Here is a 21,005-nt window from a genome sequence, read left to right as displayed (position 1 = left end):
CCGTCTCTGCTGTTGACTGGTAGCTACCTCACCACAAGCTCGTCTCGCGTACCTGTGTCTCTCTTTCTCTTTCTTTCTCTTTCTACACTCGTGTGCGCCAGCCAGCCAGCCAGCCATTAGTACAGTGCATCGCCACCAGATGGACGACGTTACTGTGCCTGTAGCTGTGCCCGTGCGTCGATGTATGGAACGTAGTTGAACCTGGACTGGAAATTGATTTGAAATGGTACTTGAAACATGTGTACAAAATAACTGAAACTGGAGCAACCGTTTCAAGTGAATTTTTTTATACTGTTTTATCAACCAAGCTAAGTAAAACAAAGTAACTAATTGGCGCGACGTTTCAGGATAAGAGTTTATTTACACGATTCGTAAACGATTAGTACTACGCGAAGTTTTTTCTTCTTTAAGTCAAAAAATATCTGCAAGATATGTTTGTTTCAGTTATTTAAATAATAACGAATACACTCTATATTAATCCAAGTACAATGTGTTACTAAATTATAAATAAATTACTAGGTTTTAAATTATTATTAACATCATTTATCTTCTACTCTTTAAATCAGTAAATGAAATTGAATAAAAAATAGTTGCAAAGAATTTTAAATCAGTACTATCAACTTTGTTTAAAAGTTAACCTATTTATGTTTCAACTAGCAATAAGTATATTGAACTTACTTTTAAAATATTTAGTAGAATTTTAATAATGTTAATCGAATAGATTGCGTTTAAATGAACCCAGAAGAAAGTTTTTTTAAGTAAGTTTCATTTTAACGTTTCGAAAATGAACAGATATATTATCCGAAAGCTTGGTTCCAATATGGCGGACGCATGTTTTAGTCTAACCAAAGGCGTCGCCACTAAATCAACCTGATGTGTGACTCACGCTATTCCACCACTTGTTTAAATCACTTTTCTACTTCAAATTTTATAAAATATACTTAAGAAAATGGAATTATAATTTTATTTTGTTTTATTTTTATTACTTTTAATATTGGTATGTGATACAGTTTGTTTCAAATTTGTTGATTATTTTATTGCTTTGCCTGTACTTAAATATTACTGCAGCTATTAAAAGGAGAACTCGAACATCAGGAGAAACTCGAATTTCTTTAAAAAAAAAAAAAAGAAAAGGCGATTACGGTTATTATAAGGTTCGATTGACGGCATAAGTCAGGTAAACGTGAATGATCGTGGTTCAACGCTCGAGACTAACCGGGGTCACCAAAGCATTTTCCTTTAGCTCAGCTTAACAGCGATTGGCATCTATAATAATTCTCGGTGGCGCGGCAAAACAGTTGCGGAATGCATTTGATTCGAACCCGTTTGAACGCGTTTCAGGAAACGTGAGCTATAGTCCTTTCCAACGTGACACGAGCCTTGATTTGATCTTTCTCGCTTCACCCTTTTACAGTTCAATTTATTACGTGCACCGCAAAGTATTCAGAATGTTGAAATCCATTAATTCCATGTACGAAATGTACTTGAAGGTCTGAAACAAAGTTTTGCAGAATGTACAGCACCGAGCATGGTAGGCTTCCCTAGAGAAAATGGCGGGAAAGAGGAATTTTTTAAATCCTAATTCAGAAAACATTAAATGATGACTTAAAATTTTCTGTAATATTTCTAAGTTTTATAGTAATCTTTATAATACTTAAAATTAAAAATTATATGATCTTCTTTTCAATTAATATTTAGACAATTTCTTCTGTAAGGAAGCCTACTGTCTTCGGTGTTGTACATGATGCGCGATCAAATCAGGCTTCCACAGGGAAAATGCCTATATAGAAGGAGTAACACCTATTTTATTTAATATATCAATATTGAAAGTAATTTAGAAATGAAAAATATAATCTTTAATTATTAAATATTATAAACTTTAGTATATAACTGAACAGTACGAATAACAAAGAAAATATTCATTCAAATTTCCCGCGTAAATGTTTATGTGCAAGTGGTGGGAGGTCACAGACCTATACATAGGGCCTCCTTCGCTATATTGTCATTCTCCACGGAAACGCCTAAGGGGAAAGGCGGTAACCCCGGTAATCTCCGAGGAAGCCTGATTTGATCGCGAGTGTGCATATGTAGAATTTGAAGATATAAATTTGATTATAAATTTCAAGTTAGCTACGGAACGTTGTCTCACAAAGTTTATACATTCTAAAAATTGTAGATTGTCTGAACCAAAATAAGATGAAAAATTTTCACGTATCAATCTTCATTATACAGCTTTTTGTTTTCTTTTTATTTGCAATAAATACATACACGTAGAAACCGAACAATCTGAAATGACAGAAAAAAATCGCTAGGCGATACAACGGCGTGAGAAATTTCACAGCAAAAGATCAACGACAGCATACATTTTATTAATTATTTGTTTATGTGTGTATATACATACACGTAGCCATATGGATGCTACGATTTTTTTTTTAACAACCGTGAATTAGCACAGCCCGTCAGACAAAAAAAGGGGTATCATTAAGCCAAGAAAATCGGTTCTATTATGACTACTATATTTTGTTCCATATTTATATATGAACCATCTATAAATCAGTATTTATTTCCGGTTAGAGCAAGAATATTTTCATAACAATTCAACATAGTGAACATACCTAATCAAAAAGAATTTGTTTTTATTAAAATTTTGAAAATTTATTTTTAACAAACCTTAACTTCATACTTGTAATATAACAGGAAAAACTAGAAAAAAAAACTTAGCAATGAACGAACTTTAATAAATTTGTTAAAGATAATTTTCTAAACCTTTCGATTAAGTTAGGATCTGGAGAATAGATTAACCAATTCACAACCAAATTTTGTTGTAAATTAAATTTTATTATGTTTTGTTTTTTGCAACGTCTTACAAGAAACTGCACTTTTTCCAAAATTTTCCGTTGAAAATTGAAATAGACTGCTTTTGGAATGGAAACGAATACTTTTTTAATACAAGTTTTTTGATAAAAGTATAAATAGAAGTCATTTCATTTTTCTTTAAATAAAGCTGATTTTCTTTTAGCATAATGGTACCCCATCTGTCAATAACGAATCCATTCTGCTTCCTAAATACCCACTTCCTATTTTTTCCATATTTTACTCCGGTGATCAACATTACACAGTTTCATCGGCAGATAAACATTTATCTAAAAGAAAGTTAGCTTCAATAGTCTTTCACTTAAAAGACGCCAAGGGCACTTTTCGCACGTAGCATCTCGATTGCTGTTGCAACGGCAGTAAAACTAGCTACACGACTGCGTTTCCTTCATCCTACCGAGGCACAAGCTTCAGGTACCTGCAATCCGTTAAAATCTTAGTAAATTATCAAAATTTATTTATTTTCTGATTCGTGGTGGTATCAGGTTCGTCGGTGTTGGCGTTGGACTGCTACTGCAGGATCTACTCAATGCCCGATGAGGTTCGACGCTTAGGAAACTCTTGTCGCTGGTTGGTGGAGCAGAGACGACTTCCGGTTCGGCCGGACTGGGACACCGTCTTTGCGAACAATTCGACAGAGTGCTTCTGGACAATGTTTGCAGCGGTATTTGATAGATTCTTATTGGTTTCCATTCACCATGATTGTCTGTGAAAGTAAAGGGCAGCACTGTTGTAAGTACACCTTTCTATTTTTTAGGTTAGAATCATAGAAATAAAAGAATAGTGTGCGTGAACCATATACTAAAGTATAAGTGCATAAGTACGATACATTCAGGTCTCTTGTTACACGGTATTTTATTACATCATTCATATCTACGCGTTTAATTTTTGCGTTACTGTAATACAAATTTTATACTACATTGCAAATCAACGATTTTTTTTGACATGTTCTGTATCCACCGTGTAAAAAGATTTAATGGGGTTAGAATCCCTTGTGTCTTCTTCTAACCACGCATGCGCACTCGTTCATTGGCTAGCGTTGTGCGCGATATTTTAAAAACCCTTAAAGAGGGAAATATAAAAGTTCCACAATTTCCGAGAGTTGCGTTTTCTTAATAAAATATAAATTATTTAATTGAAAACTTCAATATTAAATTGTATATAAATATGTAATGAATAAGATATTGTATTAGCGTGACCTACGTAGTATACATCGTAACGTACGCTACATTAATTGTGTTAATGCGCATGCGTGATCAGCCAAGGACTCAAGGAGCCTCTATGCAATGTTCTCTTATGAAATAGTTCATGTTGCGTAAATGGCGGGAAATTATGAATCGCTTTCAACATACGGTACATACTTTGCAGATTAGTTCGGGACGATGACGAAGATTGTGTGAAAGGAGATGGACTGGAAACCGGTTCTTCTTTGTCCGCAGGCTTTGTGTCCAGCCGGATTCTTTCGCATTTGCCTGGTAGAAATTCCGGGGCTGTCGTCGAGAAGAAGATATCTTGTTTGGATGTGAACAGATTCAAATTGGGCATTGCGATCGTATGCACCAGGTTTCCATTGATGATTAACCGTATCTCCATGGTATCGTTAGTGAAGGCAATTATATAAGGAAAGGCACAAGCTGAAAATTGACCACCACTAAGGTAAGCGTGCTATTTATTTATAAAAATAAAAACTTAAGTTTACCTATTGCTGCCGGTACAGAATTCCAGTTGAAATCGAATTCCGTTGGTGTGGTACTCTCCTCCCATATCTTTTGAAAGTGGCAGGTGTCTGTACAGATTAAAATTGATCTTTATCTTATATTGTATTTTTTAGTAACATTACTTGGGGATATACCAGTCTTTTATATAGTGTTGTTTTTTAATCATTAATCTGTTTCAAAGCAATAATGTTAAATGTGATAAGTTTTTCGCGCATGCACATTGAATGTAGTATCAATGAAATATTCACTCGCATGCAATGAGGTTCAATATTGCCCCGCGCTTAAACTTTTTTAAATTATTTAAAAATTTTGAATTAATAATTAAAATGGAATAAATTGATTAGAAACGAATGTCCGAATGTCCCTGATTGCCGAAAGAGCAATTGAAGAGGCGGGAGAAGGGGTTACCTGTTACCATTATTTGTGGCGCGCCACATTACCGACATTCTTAAACGTTTTAAATTTGCCGCGCTCTATACATCTTATCAACAATTTCAGCAATAAATACTTTTAATTCTAGAATTCAAAAATTTCAAAATTCCAGAATTTAAACATTTCTAAGGGTTCTGGCCCCTTTCCAGAGAAAAGCAGGATGTAGTGAAAGAGAATAATCGAATAATGGAATATGATTAAATAAGCTAATATTTACGTACTATTATAACAAAGCAGTAGTTCAGGTTCCTCGTCTTCACAGAGATTTAAGGCAGCCACTAGATGAGGCTTTGGTGTTCCTTCGATGTGAAGGACTCTTGTGCTTCCAGAAGATGAGATCAGTTCAAAATGATGTCGCACGCCACAGCATAGCGTCCATTCATTATTCGTATTCTCCATTATTGTCACTAAAGAAGGGGTTTCGTTCACGTTGAATTCCTTCACAAATAGAAAACCATCGATGGTATCCGTGTCTGCTGCAGAACACCATGCAGTCCATGCTGCACTGTGTTTCCACTGTAGAACCGTCAAACGTCGCCCAACTACCACACACTAAAATCACACGAACATATAAATAAATTTATTTAATGAAATATTTTCATTGTATTTTATACTAACTTATACTAAATATAAACATAATGAAAAGATGTACCATGCGTAAATGGGAACCACCAGGCATGGTAATACTGTATAAATTGCATCCTCTCGTTCGTGGTAGTTTTCTTTCTTTTATGTGGGTTCGTCCTCTGACAGCCAATGGACGAACACGAGCGCGAGTACGACGAATGACGGGCTTGAATTTCGCTGTGGCTCTTGTAAAATTATCACAATCATTGTCCTCGCTCTCGTCCCCGTCATCCTCGGCATCCTCATCTTCGCCGTTGTCTTCGCCGTCCTGATCCTCCTCACGGTCGTTCGGTACTTCGGCAGATCTGTTACCGGTGTTGTTCTCAAACTCTTTCAAACGAAACACGTAAACGTTGCTCTCTTTCCCTTTGTCCCCGGTACGAAACAATAGTATACCGTGTTGCTCCACCACGTCCAGTTGCTTGATCTGCACGGACTCGTCGAAGATTAATCTGTGCGATATGCTGTCTGCAATAATAGTTTAAATATAGTCTGCATCTGTTTTAGAAATTGGAAACAGTTTGGTGCAGTATACCCACGTGCAAGTGGTGCGCCACGGCGCTCACTGGTGGGTACTGATGGGTAGTCAATTTCTCAATTTATTGTCATATTCATTGGGGAAAATTTAATCGATGTGGTAGGATGAGAGAGCTTTAGAGCTCTGTAAAACGCGAAGGAAATTGTAAAAGTTACGAAACAGTGCTTCAAAGGCTATACAGTTTCGTCTCACCTTCGAGCAGAAACGTTCCATTCTCGCTGGCGAGGATCAGCCTGTTGTCTAACCAAACGTCACCGCAGACGATTTCGTGGGGAAAATCCGGGTAGATGCACCGTGGCTCCCACGGTCTTGGCTTCAAAGGTCCGGCTGTGGCTAAAGAAGTTGGCGCGAGACCCCTAACGATCGCTTCCAACTTCAAAGCCTGGCCGACCTGCACCATCTCCACGGCCCGTGTTTCCTCGCGACGTCGACCTGGAGCCTCCACCACGTCCGACAGTGCTCGTCGGTTTAACATGCTCTGTGAAAATTTCACTGTGTGTCTTTTCCAAGGGAGGAGAGGGACAAGCCAATAAACACCGAATCTCATATTTTTCATCTTTTTCATCCGTTGTCGGATCGACGTTTCGTAGCTTGGATTTTCAATATAATTGGAAATAAATTTGCTCGAAATTTCTCAGAAAGGAAATTTTATGATTGGAAAGGGTGCTATCGGTGAATAAACTTACGTTGCTTTTGCTATCCTGCGAATGTTCCTGGTACATGTCTCGTAGCAGGGCGTCCAATGTTCTCTCCCTCTTTTGGGCGAACGTTGGAGTGTTGAACGTCGCTTTTTCTCCGTTTATCAGTTTCACTAAAAGAAACTCCCTCAGGGTGTAGGGATCCTCGAAGACGGGCGGACAGGGTAGACTGGGCCCAAACAGTGGTACACTTTCGTCGCAAAATATGGCTACTCGCCATCCTTTGCCATTATCCTCGGTTGACACCACCGCAAACACATCTGTATGTTCGTAAAATAGATAATCAAATTCACCTTTGTTGAGTGATGTGCGCTGATTTTGAAAATTTCTTATTTTTTATATCCTCTATAATTGTAGAAAGTTATAGAAAATCGATGTTTGGAAAATCATGCACTACCTTTGTTAGCATATCGGGTGTTTTAACGATACATTAACAACTCACGTGTAAATTGACTTCTGATGCAATTAGGGTTGAAAGTGTCTATCGCGTTAGGGTCGTCCGTGTAAATGATATTCACGATGTCGTTGCCGATGTGCCGCTTTCTCTCTAGCTGTTGCGGATTGTCCTTTGAGTAAGGAAGCATCGTGCTCACATGGTACATAACTTCATGCCCCGCGTACACTGTATAATAACTTTCTTTTCCCGTCATGTCGCCTGCAATGTTGACAGAAATTCGTGAAAAGTAGAAATCGAGGTGATGGAAAGGCTGGTGTAGATTTAAAATAGGCATTTCCCTTTTATATATAGTTTGTTGTAATAAAAATCCAACAATCTTCTTGTAATAGATTTCTGGCTTTTGACGGAAATATATGGTTACATTAAAAAAAAAAAACTTGAGATGTCCTTCTTACAAAAATATTTTTGAAATTTTAATTATTACAACTTATAAGAGACTGAAGACTAATTTTTCTGGTATGTTAATTTTTTTCTGGCGTATTATTTGCATCAAAAATGATTGATGTTGTTATACCCTGTAATGCATGGAACGTGTTTTGATAAAAAGAAATTTTAGAAAAACAAATGGTACCTTTCACGTCCAAACCACCTCGATATTTGTCCCAGTTTTTCAATCGTATCCTTTCGCCCAGGATCTCAAGGAACTTGTCGAAGTCAGGGCTACCCTTTTCTATAAATAAGTCATTATACATAGAGAATTCCTTATTTCTTCAGCAGAATATAAATAACTCATATTCAATTTACTGTTAATAATACGTTAAACCAATAAATTTTAATTCTAAATTTATTTACCGTTAGACAACATCTCATCGTCGGTGGTTTGCCCTTTCTTTGCATATATTATGCCAAATTTGAAATTCACAGAACCCTCTTGTTCCTCCAACAGCAACAGATCCTATAATATTGAAATAATTAAATTTCATAATAATTACGAAATTTAATTATGTCGTTCTTTTCAAACTTAATAAATAATTTTGTAATGAAAGTCTTTACAGATGATGTTTTTAGACGATTTTAATTCGTTCCATGTGAATAAATGGTAATAACTTTTAAGAAAATAAATTTTTAAGTTTTATTCTTTGGAAATATAAAGCGTTAATTTCAAGAATCATTGGAACAAAAATAATAAAACTGAGGTAATACCATCTTATAAATTAATTGCGTTTCTTAGCTGTGTTTGTAGAGTGAAACGGTTAAAATAAATGACGCTCTGTCACTTACTTTTTGTATCTCCGGCGCAAAAACCTCGCGAGGAGCTTTGTCAAGCTTATCCAATCCAAAGAAATTACTGAAATTCAAATGATTAATTACCGACTATCTATTATGCTGGAATTTAAAGAAAAGTTGAAAACTATTTACCTCAGGATCTGTCTTATAGTTATCGTTTTGTTCGCAGAATATGGCAGCGATATCTTTTGTGCGCCCTGAATCGTGCGCCACAAAAGAAATGATTAGGAAAAGAATCTTAACCCTTAATTATTAATATTATATTTTTTTACGACGTAACTGGGATCGTACGTCTAAGATGCATCTGATGTTTAAACTAGTTACAATTAAATTGAAATTAGTTTATATACTCACTGATTTTGTCCATAAAATCACTCTGTAATGTGGTACACTTTGATCGCTGACTTCGTTGGTTACCACCGACAAGAATAGACAATTCCTTTCTGGATCAGCAGCTATATAGTTTTGATGTACTACAAATAAAAACAGATAATTAGTTGTAAATATTTACCATATTTTAGCATTTTCCAAACTTTAGTCTGATACCTAATGTATGTAGAGTATTTAATATTGATAATAACAATATCTAGGATAGAATATATTAAAATAATTCTTTTATAAAACATGCAGCCTGTTTAAAGAAGATACATCTCTTCTATGTTAGTTAGTGCTAGAAAGTTGAATAATATTTGTAATTTGATTAATACTAATGATCGATTAAATCATCAATCACAAATTGCAAATGTACCTATATTAGGGTTGCTGGTACCCGAAAATTTGAAACGAGCTCGGGTTGAGAATTTTTTTCTGATTCGGGTAAGATCCCAAAAGTTTGTCCAGTAGATAAATTAATTCGAGCACCCCTAATTTCGAGACCCAAATATCAACTCCGGACTCGAAGGGTTCGCGGAGGGTTAAGAAAGAAATTATATTGAAATATCAATTTTATATATTTGCAAAATAGCGTTCAAACATCAACAGTCCAGTTATAAGCCAAGCGTTGCGCATTTATGATTCAAAGGAGTGACACTTGACTGTTAGCGAAGAACAGTTGACTTATCGGCCTTGTTATCTAATGCACTTGTTATCTAAAAATCTTAAAAATACAGAGGTGCACTTTACTCACGTTTGCCGAGGAAGTACTTGAAGTACCAACGCGTTTGGTACTCAGGGTTTTCCAATATCGGTGTACTCGGTGATCCGAACATCTGCACACGTTGAATTTAATTAAAATAAAGATAATTTTATTTTCATACTTATTTGAAAATAAATAGCGCTAAATAAAATAAATATTACGTAAAGTATCTTAAGCGATAGGATCTAGACAACTATCCTTTATGTTAGATTTTCAAAAAAAGATGATCCAACACGAATGGTACTTGTCAGGTCAAATGGAACACGAAATAAAAGAAAGGAAACAAAATGGTCCGGAAGAAGAACGAGAAGAAAGAAAGAGACATAATTACACGTTTCTTACTTCCTCTTTCTCCCCAGGAGAATCTCCGTTCTCAACTCGAAATCTTCGCCCATTGTCATAGCCGTCTTGCTCTATCTGCGGTAGCTGAAACACGATTTCAAGGAGCTACATTATATTCCTGTACCAAAGACCGTGTTCCAATTTCAAAACGATGCATCGTTCTACGCGAAAAGCCGAAGAAACGAATGTCGTTTTGTGATGTTTCTTTTCCTGATCTTCCGTTATTAACTTTTATTGTTCCTCGTATGGTACGTCTCTATTCCCGTAAGCTTAGCTACTTGGTGCATACTTTTCTTTTTGACTGAAAGTTCTTATAAAAGATGTTATTTAACGCATTGACTGTCGTAGTAGAAAGGACCATGTATTGTGAGAATTATTATAGGACAGTGATTGACAAATCAAGTTACTGAAGAGATGATGAGCAATGGTGTGATTAGATATGAAACGTAGGAAAAAGTGTGGAAAATTTTTAATTTTCAAATTCGGTAATTTAGAAATTTGGGAACATCAAATTTTTTAATTTACAAATTATTCAATTTTCAAGTTTTTAAAGTTGGTCATTTGGAAATTTCAATATTTAGAAATTTAGAAATTTAGAAATTTGAGGATGGATTGAGAGATATAGAAATATAAAATTTTGAAATTTTAGAAATAAATAAAAACTGTATGTTCGTATATTTACCTAACAAATTCGTATTGCTATATGTATAATTTTTTCTGACAGTCATCGTGCTAATTAAAAAAAAAGTCTGCATCAGTAGTACCCAAGTATTTTCATTGTTTGGTCCAACCCTGAGTATCTCTTGCTTTAGACAAGCAGTTAAGAAATTGAAAGAAAGATCTTCACCTTAAAGACGTATAATGAACAACGTTGTTATAATTATTTAAAAGATAGTTACCATTTCAACGCTGCCATAATATCGTCTGGAAAGAACTCCTCGCCTGGAAATGGTATCATTTGTGGACCTGAAACAATTATACACCTCTTACAATAAGGATTGATAAGGAACTTCTTTTCTACGTTTTTTATTGCATTTTATATTAATAAAAAGCGCAAACAATAAAAGACGAGGAAACAATCTCCGTGCCGAGCTTCCTCCAATATTTCTTTCTTATTTCTGCCACAGGAATATCTAGGTTAATGAGTACAACTCACCAAGGAAGGTCCTAGATTGTATCAATTAAGCACGAAAAACCGCTAGTATCCAACAGTACATCTAAGGATACTAGATTTAAACGTTTGAGAATGTTACATTAATGATAGAACAAAGCAGTTCTTTAAATTCTATTCAGTTCTGTAAATTTCTACCTACAGCTAGATTAACCCAAGTCTATTTTTCTTTTAAATCAAATTATATCATAATCTACGTATAGGAAAAATTCATGATGTAATATTTTCATCGTAATTTCTCCTTTGGCTTATAAAGGACCTCCGTAGATTTTTGCCATTTATGGACTCGTCCGCTTCCGTAAATCTTGTTGCGAATCACCAATCGCGATTTCTCGATTTGCAACATTGTTGCGAGAGTCACCGTTTCGAAACCCTCCCGTTCGCAGCATTGTGGCAGAACTCGCGACCCGGGCGTTTCATTTTGGCACATTGTTGCAGAACTTGCGACTCTGGTCCTTCGTTTTGCAACATTGTTACGTACTTCTGTAACTGGAATTCTCAAATTGATATAATTGTCAAAATCTTTGCCAACAGAAAATGTGGCTTACCTAATAAACCTTCTATCGTACGGCGGTGATATGAATGCTCGCGTTATACTCTTTCTTATGAAAAGCATTTTATTTTTGTTTAAATTAAACGGGCATATCTTATAGCAAAACTTATTTACGCCCCGAATATGTTGAGAATAGCAAATTCATTTTGGCAGCCATTTAAAACAGTGTCAAAGAACGTACACATGGTGGCTGGCTCGTCGACGCAGATGCCCCTGGTGCATAGACGACAATGCAGACACGCAAACCGATCTTGATCTGTTCCGACGAATCATCTCAGGACCGATCGGCAACGTTTCCTCTTCGCTGTCGCTCTCGGTCACCGAGCTCGCGTCTCCGGTGCTTTCTCTTCTTCCTTTGCCACGTTTGCACTTCTCCAGAAAAGCGGTCGTCGACGAGGTCGAGGTTGCCGACGAGGGGGTCGTCGCCGAAACGTTCGTCGCGCTACTCGTCGACGAGACTCCTCGTAAACGCGAGACTAACTTTATGTCCAAGCACATCATCTTCGTGCAGTTTAAACAGTGTTTCTTCACCCTTTCGGATCGAACCGATAAGCCTGATAAATGTTCTTCGTCTTCGCCTCTTTTGAGACTTTTTCAAATGCGTTACAGTCTCTTGAATTGATGACTCACTGACGCTATCTCGCGTAATTGGACGATCGGCGATGAAATTAAATGGACAACCATCGCCATTTTTTCGTGGGGGTTACTTTTCCTTATCCGACGAGTAATTTAAAAAAACTTTATAAAATCTTAGTTGGAAAACTGAAAACAATATTCTTAAAAACCGATAGAAGTTTATTTCAAATAAAGTAACATTGGATACCTACGTTTAATTATTTGATGGACAAAATAACAATTTCAGACAGTCACTTTTTTTTTCATTTGCGGTGGATTGAAAGAGTGTCTTATTTAAACGTTACTATATAAGACCACACGTGGTGATAAGTACGGAGAAAAGAAATAGTCAAGGTATAATGAAAATTGCTTCCTTAGATTTTCATTACCTTGAATTGTTGCAATTACAATTTAGATACGGAGAAAATTGCGTATAAATAACAATAGAATCTTGTTTTACTAATAAGCTTGAAGGTTTTTATAAAAATAGAAAAGTATTACTAATTATAATGACAGATATGTAATTTAACCCTCGAACGACGGACCATGAAGAGAGTCACAATTTTAATGTGATTTTGTATCTCATATTATTTTCGTTTTCTAAATTTTTAGTCTCTAAATTATACACTAAACTGAAGCAATTATTTTGCTTTTTAATTTTAACAAGCAGCACACGTGTTCATGGATTTTTCTTTCCTTTTCCATTTCTTTTTTCCATCAAAATTAAAGGAAAGGATCGTATAGTGACATTCACCTTGACTGCGATTCCTTTCATCCGGAATTACCCAGGGTTGCAAAAGAAACTTGTAATAATTTCACAGAAATGAACGAGTATCAAAAAGTCCTCAAGTTGATTAAAATATAGGAAGCGTCCTTCAACTTCGACATTTTAATTAACAGCATATAACAAACAGAAACAGCCATTTACTACTTTATTCGTTACGGTAATTAATTGGAATTGTTCGAGCGAACTCTGCTCGTCGAAAATGTTTTAATAATTGTCAAATTACTTTTCTCGGCACACTTTTCCGATTGTAAACTCTCGAATATTTGAAAAATCTAAAATATGCATCATCATTAAAGAATCAGTTTCATTGTCAGACATTCTAAAAATCGTTAATAAGGCAAATTTTTTAGATGAAAATACAAATTTTTAAATAAATAATTTAAGTGTATAAATTAAAAGTATCTAAACTGAAAATTTGGAACAATCAAATACGATAAACACAGAAATAGAATGATCTTTATATGTAATTGTTATTTACACTTATTAGAAAGATAATGATACAGAGGATAGAAACATGAAATTGTAATTGATGTAATAAAATTATTCCAAAAATTCAATATTAGATCTGTTCGCGCGCTGGAAGAAGGCCGAGCTCCATTAAGCTAATAAGTCGCGGGGGTAAGGAGATTCGTGCGTTCGCACCGCCCAATTCTTTTCTAATAGGTCCACTGCGTGACGAAATATGCGAACGAAACAAGACACGACAGAATGAGTTCGTTCGCGTATTTCGTCAGACAGTGGACCTATTAGAAAAGAATTGGGCGGTGTGAACGCACGATTCCTTGCCCCTGTGACTTTTTAACTTGACGGAGCCGGGCCTTCTAGTGCGCGAACTTCGATGACTGCATATTTTATAAAATCAACGGCTCTTATATTATTATTATTATTAATTATATTATATTAAAAATTACTACTTTTCAAGTTTGATTTAGGCCAGATTATAGGGCAGAAGGGCAACTGCCCGGAGCTCTCGCGTTTCAGGAATTACGAGGGATGTGCGGATTCCCCAATGGTGTGATTATGTTTAATCTTTTCAACCTTTTATTAATCTTTCGTTATTGTATCGGGAAAGCGACGAACTAATCTAAAGAATGAATATCGTGTAAATCCTTTTTGTTTGCCAGAATTCGCAACAAACGATTGTGGAGAAGTTGTTAACAAATCCGAAAGCCCGGTTAATTGAGATCCTACTGTATACATATTGTTACAGCTACTATAACAGCTTTGTGAAGTTCTCGGTGTATGTTCCTTCGCCGTTGTACGCGAGTGAGAAACAACCCTCAAGAAGCGGCACACAGGATCGTACACTGCATTCTGTTTTAAGGTTCCGTTTCAGTACATTGCATAAGAGTCATCCCCCCATTCTCGATCGATCGTTTTTTGACCTCAATATCGGAGATTTATAGGAAACGAAATATGACGTATGGCACGAGAAATTAAGGGAAGGTTTGATTTTGAATTCGTTTGAAAAATGCAGATATAAATTTTTATCTCGGCATCTATTCGTCGAATTCAGTTCATTTTTATTTTAATCCAGAAGGTTTAATCAGTTGTAATAGCACTTGTTCTAATTGAAAAATTAATTTTGTGAATTATAAATAAATTTCTGCTTAAAGGATGAACATTTCTGAATTAAAAGAAGAAAAAATTTATAAAACCAGAATTTGTTTACAAATTTCAATTTAAAATTTTATCCTATTCCTTTAAAAATTATTCTTCCAATATATGAAACCCTTTTGTTTAAAAATGATACATTTAACTTTAGGTTAATACCCTTGTATACGTTTTTTAAGTTTGGCTCACGCTCTGCGTTTTAAGGGTTAAAAAGAGTAGGGAAGTATACTAGATTTGATTGGACGACACGATTCGATCATGGGGGTTACTAGCCCAACGCTTGACCCTTATCAGTCATTATCGTTTTTATGAATTTACTTCCGATTAAATCCCTCTAATCTGGTGGTTTTTTTTTTACAACTAATACGATTTGCCAGGGTCTTTGAAATACCTGTAATTTAATGCCGTGCAACAAGCTTTGAAACAATTTTGTATAATCCCAACCTGAGTAGTTAAGAAACTTTGAAAGGACACTCTCAAAGTTCAAACTTAAAAAAATAACAATTAGTTAACGTCAGCATCTAAAATTCTAAAATTTCTTTCTATCTACTTTCCAAAGAAGTGTTTACGCAGGCAATTACTTCTTGAAGAATGTTCAAACGAATTGGTTACCTACTTCACGACGTCCCTTTCGTCCCGCTATTACCATTACTTAAGTCGAACGCTTAACTCGAACGTCGCAATTGACACAGAAGTTTTTCCAACTGGTAACCGAAGGTACTAGCTCTGCTTCCAGTTCATTTGCAGACAAATTACAGCATCCAGTGTATCACAGTTACCGAACATCCAACCGAATACTTTACCAGCGTGCATTGCTCGAAACGACGAAGAGGTTATTCGCACAAGTTTCGAACCGATTAGATGAGTAAGGAATAAAATAAAACAAGGCTTTCCACGTCAAGACACAACCCACTGTTTCCGAATCCGGATCACGACCTCGATTTTCAAGCGATGATGTACGAACGTGTTGTCACAGGAAAGCAAAACAAATGGGAAGGAAAGGAAAGGAAAGAAAAAAAGGTTCGATGCACCAGAACGTCCGATTTTTTTTTTTTTTTTTTTTTTCTCAAAAGGATCTAGAAATCGAACGAGAAGATAATCGATCGGCAATGGGTTTGCTATGGGTCTGCAACCCCTACTGACAACCGGGACACGATTCTTTTCAAACGAGAACGCAGCAAACCACGATGAGAGAGCTCGTATTCCTAGTAACACGACGACTCGACGACTGGCGCCGCGACGTCGAGCTCATTGGCTCTCTTTTCCGTCCTTCTCGACGCCATCGCGTCATTTCTCTCGCACTCGTTGTCTTAGCACCGCCGTCTCTCATCCGCCCGGTTATCTCTTTCTGGTCCGCGCTCCTACCATCCATCCCTTTCACTCCTTCCTTCTTTTTTGGATTCTGCGTTTTGAACGCTCTCTTGTCCAAAATGGACAGATTTTTTTCCACCTTTCTCTATCAATTCGTCGCCACGATACACGCTGTCTTAAAATAACCGTGGAAGATTCAAAATTTTCTACATCTCCGGTTAATTTGCAAAACTCGTTTAGACTATTATTCGGGCGAGAAGGAAGAGTCTTAATTCAAATTTTATTTACCTATAAAAATTGTCTAATTAGGATAATTAGTCGTACTCAAAACTACTCCTCCCTTATCGAGAGAATGAAAGGAAAGGAAAGGGGTGATTGAGACAGAGAATTGGAGCGTAAAAGGAATAGAAAAATAGAAAAAAAGAAATTTAGAATGGTTGGGAAGATCGCAAGAAAATACACCGGTAGATTGGATTAAACTGGCGAATGGAATAAAGAAAGCAATAGTGAAAATAAGAAAATAGGCAAGGGACGCGGAAGAAGTAAAATGAGATTAAACAGAACACTAATTGTAAGTAAGACAATTTAATCAATTGAAATTCAGACTTAATTCCTAAGGGAGAAAAAACACATAAGATGCATTGTAAACAGAACGGCGGAGAAGGAATTAGGGAAATGATGAATTAACCGGAGTTACAGAAATAATCAACACGGAAAAAGAAGGGAGACACTGGGTGACAAAGGTATGATATTTTTAGAAGAAAAGGAAAAGTTTCGGAAAAGAGACACAGAGTGATAAGCAAAAAACTGGCACAGAAGGTGGAGATTGGACAGCTGAGAGCGAAGATATAAACCCACAATAACAGAAGAAGACGTAGACAGAGCATCAGGACTGTTAAAAAGGAAAAGAAATCAGAAAGATGGAATAAGGAATGAAGCATGGAGATACGCAAATGGCTAGAAAAAGATTAAAGAAAGTAATCCAAGTAATATGGAACGGTAGGCTAAAAAATTGGAAATATTCATATGTACACTGGCAATCAAATCAGGCTTCCCCAGGGAAAATGGCGATATCTCAAAATCTTAATTTTAACGATATTAGTATTAAAAGTGATTTAGAAAAACATATTGTAATTTGTAACCATTAAATTTTATCAAATTTAGTATGAATAAGAATGTAAGTATTAATTCAAATCTTGAACTATAATAAAAACACGCGTCTTCGTAGATCTATGATCTATAGTAATTGCTTTGGTCTTACACTATTCTGTTTTACCAGCCCAGTCTCTTGTCGTTCTCCCGCTTTTCATTGTCTCCGCTACGCGCCTCTGCTCACTTTTCCCGGTTTTCCATTTCCTAACATTTTTACACTGCTTTTTCCCCGTTTTCCTTCATTTTTCTTTCCTTCCATTTATTTTTCGCACCCTTTCTTATTTCTTTATAACATTTTTTTATTACTCTTAGAACGGAGACTGTAAAGCAAGCACACATATTAGCGTAACTAAGATTTTTTCTGGAATGGGCCAGATCTATTAAGAATTTTGAAATTCTGGGATTCTGAAGTTTTCACGAAGTAAGATTTTGGAATTTTGGAATTTTAACATTTTAGAATAATAAGGGGTTCAGTTCATACATTTTCGAATGATGAAGGCCCACATTTTTAGGGAGGGACCAGACCCACCCTGGCCCCTACCTAGTTATGTCAAGTAGCAGTATACTGCATAGAAACAGTATACATATAGTTTACATATCTACTTGTTATTTTTCTATTTAATAATCTCTATGAAACTTTTCACACGTATCAGCAAGATCAATACACACGTGTATTGGTCGCTTACTGGTATCGTCGCTGTGAATGTGGGCCATCGAGATGACGCAATTCTCAATAGGTATATTCGCAGAACAAAATAATCGGAAACGGTCTAGTTCTCCCGCGTTTTTGTTTCACATGACAACTTCAAACTAAGAACTTATCTGGTGTCAAACGAGTACCATAATTTCAGTCAAAATCCAAGATGGTTTAATACTAAAAAATTGTCATTTTAATTTTGGATTTTCTTAAAAAATAATTAGAGATTCCTTGCTCTGTAATATTATAACACAGCGTATGATAAATTCCTTTTATCCTCTGTTTCTTCATCGCGCTAATTTAAAAATCCCACATTGTTATTTTCGGATGAACGCAATTACAATTTTGTGAATCTATTTTTTTTTTTACACCTGAATTGAAGCGTTATCGGTTGATATACTAAACTTTGTTTACCCTCGTGGTTAAGTATATTTTAACCTCAGTTTCAGCCGAAAATTGACCGATGGTAACTTTTCCCCCCGTTAGGTTTATTCGTGTAAAATTTCAACGATCAAGTTTTCCTTGGATGTTCCGCATTGTCGTGCCGCGCACTCGTGTCCCCCTGTTGTACCTTTTCTAACCTACGTTCCGGTCCCTATCCATAGGTGCAGTAGGGATACGGTACGGTCGACTTCCACTTGGTCGAGCGTGATCGAAATTGATCTACGCGGCACAAAAGAGATACCGACGGTCGGGACATCGGTCGGTCCGATAGCAAAAGAGTTAATTATAAAGAGAGGCGAGCCTCCTCAAAATCCGATACGTCGTCATTAACGCCATCGACCGATGAAGCCTTGTGCGCTCGCTCGATCGCGAATACCTAGATCAATTATCGGAAGGAGATCGATATAGGACAGATAGGTTAGGGTTAGGAGACGCTCGATTTCATATTAAAATAAAAAGCAACCGGTTCGCTTTTATTTCTGGAAAGATTAGATAACGATCGATGTGCGCACCTGATGCTTGGGGGTAGAACAGATTTTTTTTGTGATCAAAAAATTTACAATATTATTTTATAAATGGCAAATTGTCCTTGATGGTCGTATAATAGACAGCGATTAATTACTACCTGGCTATACAGCATTTTAACTTTATTAGTTATAAATATGTTAATATTTCAGTTTATTCAATCTCGCTTGTATTTCTTAAAATGTGACAATATTATATATAACAATAGAAAGTTTATATTTTATCAACACAATATGTGTAATTATTATATCATTATTTAAACAGTAATTTGAAGAGGACCAAACAATCATGAAAAAAGAAATATTATTAACAGTCTTTTACCTTGCAATTGTTTTAAATAACATTGGATTGAATATAGATAATAAAATTTGTTCTGCGTCAATATTTCAACTGAAACCGATTAGTAATCAATTTCTTCAACGAGATTAAGAAAGGAATAACTGTTTGAAGACATACCGTGCCGTCCACGGGAGAACCTTTGTGCCCTCCAAGCTGATGCTTCTCAACTCGTATTTGGTCCTGTGCCGAAGCGGTGAACCAGGTACGGCGGTGGTCGTGTGGAGAACGTTCCTCATGCTCTTCGAACTGGTTCCAGTAAGCGCGTGTCTCCTACCGGATGCACCATCTCTCGTCGACTGATTCGTAGATCTTCTCAGGGAACTCATCTCCGATATCAAGATTTCTCACCAGGTAGTAGTTTTCACATTCTTTCAAAGCCTTACAGTTTGCAATACTTTATTCAAGGCCTTCAACAAAATTATTATTTGCACTTGCGCACTCTTTAACTTCAGCTCGTCTATAAATTGTCCCCTAACGAATTACTTTGTTTCAGGTGTACTTCTGAACTATTAAGGCTACTAGAAAGCATCGCAAGAACCGTCGAAGTTTCATGTCGAATTTTTACCTCGAAGCCACCAGTCCGAACGTGACAACTACGGATTCGAATTGCGACTTCATCGTACGTTCGGTTGCCAAGGTTTTTGCCGTTGGGCCGACGGACAACTGAACCGTTGGATGAACCGGCAACCATAAATGACTGCGCCACCTTTCAACCCCACCATCCAGCAGGTCGCCACCATAACTGGTCGCAAGCATCGTATTTTGCTAACCCCTCCCCATCGCCACTCTCATCGATGCTTTCCTCTGATCGTTGGACTTTTTTTTCCCGGCCGATACCCTCTTTACAACTAACGTGCTTCGCTGATTCGGGATCGATCTGCGACAGATCCGCGCGGCATCGGTTACCACCTATGTACCTGCCTCGCGCGATCAAGCGAAAACAAGGATACTTTCGCGCGTTCTTGCGTTACTTAAACTCTGCTCGAGGCTCGCTTTTATTATTACAAGACGAACCTTAGGAATTGAACTTTTTTTTAGTAATTAGCCAGTAATTAATTAATTATAACGATTTTATTGTCTGAAACTCGGTCGGCGGGTATTACATGTCGGGATTTCCGACAGTTTTCTCGGTCCTGATGATCAATTTCTGTAGTTTAACGATTACAGAATAAAGAATAGCATCTTACTTTCTTTTAGTGTATTATTATTTTTTACTACATCCCTTATATTACAAACATCCTTTACATCTCCGCATCTCTTACATGCCAGTAGCCCTTATTTGCCTGCACCCTTTACATTCTTGCACCCCTCACATCCCTACATGCTTTAATCCTCTGCATCATTTACATCCCAGCATCTCTTACATCTCTGCATTTCTTACATTCCTGCCTTTTTTATATCCCTGCATCCCGTACATCTCTGCATTGCATTCTTTACTTTACATTACTGCTTTATTTATATTCCTGCACCTCTTACATATCTGCATCCCTTACATCTTTGCATTTCTTACATCTCTGCGTCCCCTGGTAGCAAAAACGCAACTAAATTTGGCATAATTTTGAGCTCACTAGCGGCAAAAATTTAAAAATAAATCTCGCACGTCGATACAGCGCCCTCTAGCTATAAAAAAGGAACTAAAATATGAATAAATTTTGCACCCTCCAGCGGGGAATATTTGAACTAAAGGTTTTCGAAAAAATAGCGCCCCTGGCGGTAAAAAAAGGGACTAAATCGTGCAAAAATTGTGGT

General features: G+C 36.5%; 1 protein-coding gene and 1 long non-coding RNA gene across 12 annotated transcripts; one reads left to right on the top strand and one right to left on the bottom strand.

The window, feature by feature from the left end:
* Positions 1 to 90: 90 nt before the first annotated feature.
* LOC117607958 (uncharacterized) lies at positions 91 to 20,442 on the top strand. 3 transcript variants are annotated; one of them, XR_004582269.2, is made up of 5 exons: positions 91 to 226; positions 3,360 to 3,606; positions 4,243 to 4,530; positions 19,368 to 19,607; positions 19,750 to 20,442. It is a non-coding gene; the product is annotated as an uncharacterized LOC117607958 (long non-coding RNA). The 3 variants fall into 3 exon arrangements; XR_013062791.1 differs by having other exon boundaries at positions 148 to 226; positions 3,120 to 3,606; XR_004582268.2 differs by lacking the exon at positions 91 to 226 and adding an exon at positions 3,149 to 3,288.
* On the bottom strand, positions 3,333 to 19,582 carry LOC117607900 (GTPase-activating Rap/Ran-GAP domain-like protein 3). Of its 9 annotated transcripts, none has more exons than XM_034332182.2 (19): positions 15,401 to 15,826; positions 12,600 to 12,691; positions 11,954 to 12,484; positions 10,948 to 11,014; positions 10,049 to 10,132; positions 9,698 to 9,779; positions 8,926 to 9,044; positions 8,704 to 8,768; positions 8,566 to 8,632; positions 8,137 to 8,239; positions 7,916 to 8,014; positions 7,330 to 7,542; positions 6,876 to 7,147; positions 6,382 to 6,667; positions 5,677 to 6,119; positions 5,246 to 5,576; positions 4,574 to 4,660; positions 4,236 to 4,508; positions 3,333 to 3,580 (listed from the first exon to the last, which is right to left on the bottom strand). In XM_034332182.2, the coding sequence occupies exons 3-19, from the start codon at positions 12,271 to 12,273 to the stop codon at positions 3,333 to 3,335; spliced, it is 3,159 nt and encodes a 1,052-aa protein (XP_034188073.1). In that variant the 5' UTR covers positions 12,274 to 12,484; positions 12,600 to 12,691; positions 15,401 to 15,826. The 9 variants fall into 9 exon arrangements, with proteins under 9 accessions (XP_034188073.1, XP_034188083.1, XP_034188029.1 ...); XM_034332192.2 differs by having other exon boundaries at positions 15,405 to 15,826; XM_034332138.2 differs by having other exon boundaries at positions 11,954 to 12,691.
* Positions 20,443 to 21,005: the final 563 nt, after the last annotated feature.

Source organism: Osmia lignaria, chromosome 9 (genome assembly GCF_051020975.1).
Source record: "Osmia lignaria lignaria isolate PbOS001 chromosome 9, iyOsmLign1, whole genome shotgun sequence".
In the NCBI taxonomy this organism is placed as follows: Eukaryota; Metazoa; Arthropoda; class Insecta; order Hymenoptera; family Megachilidae; genus Osmia; species Osmia lignaria.
The sequence above is the reverse complement of the archived record's forward strand: the minus strand, read 5'-3'. Positions and strand labels throughout refer to the sequence as shown.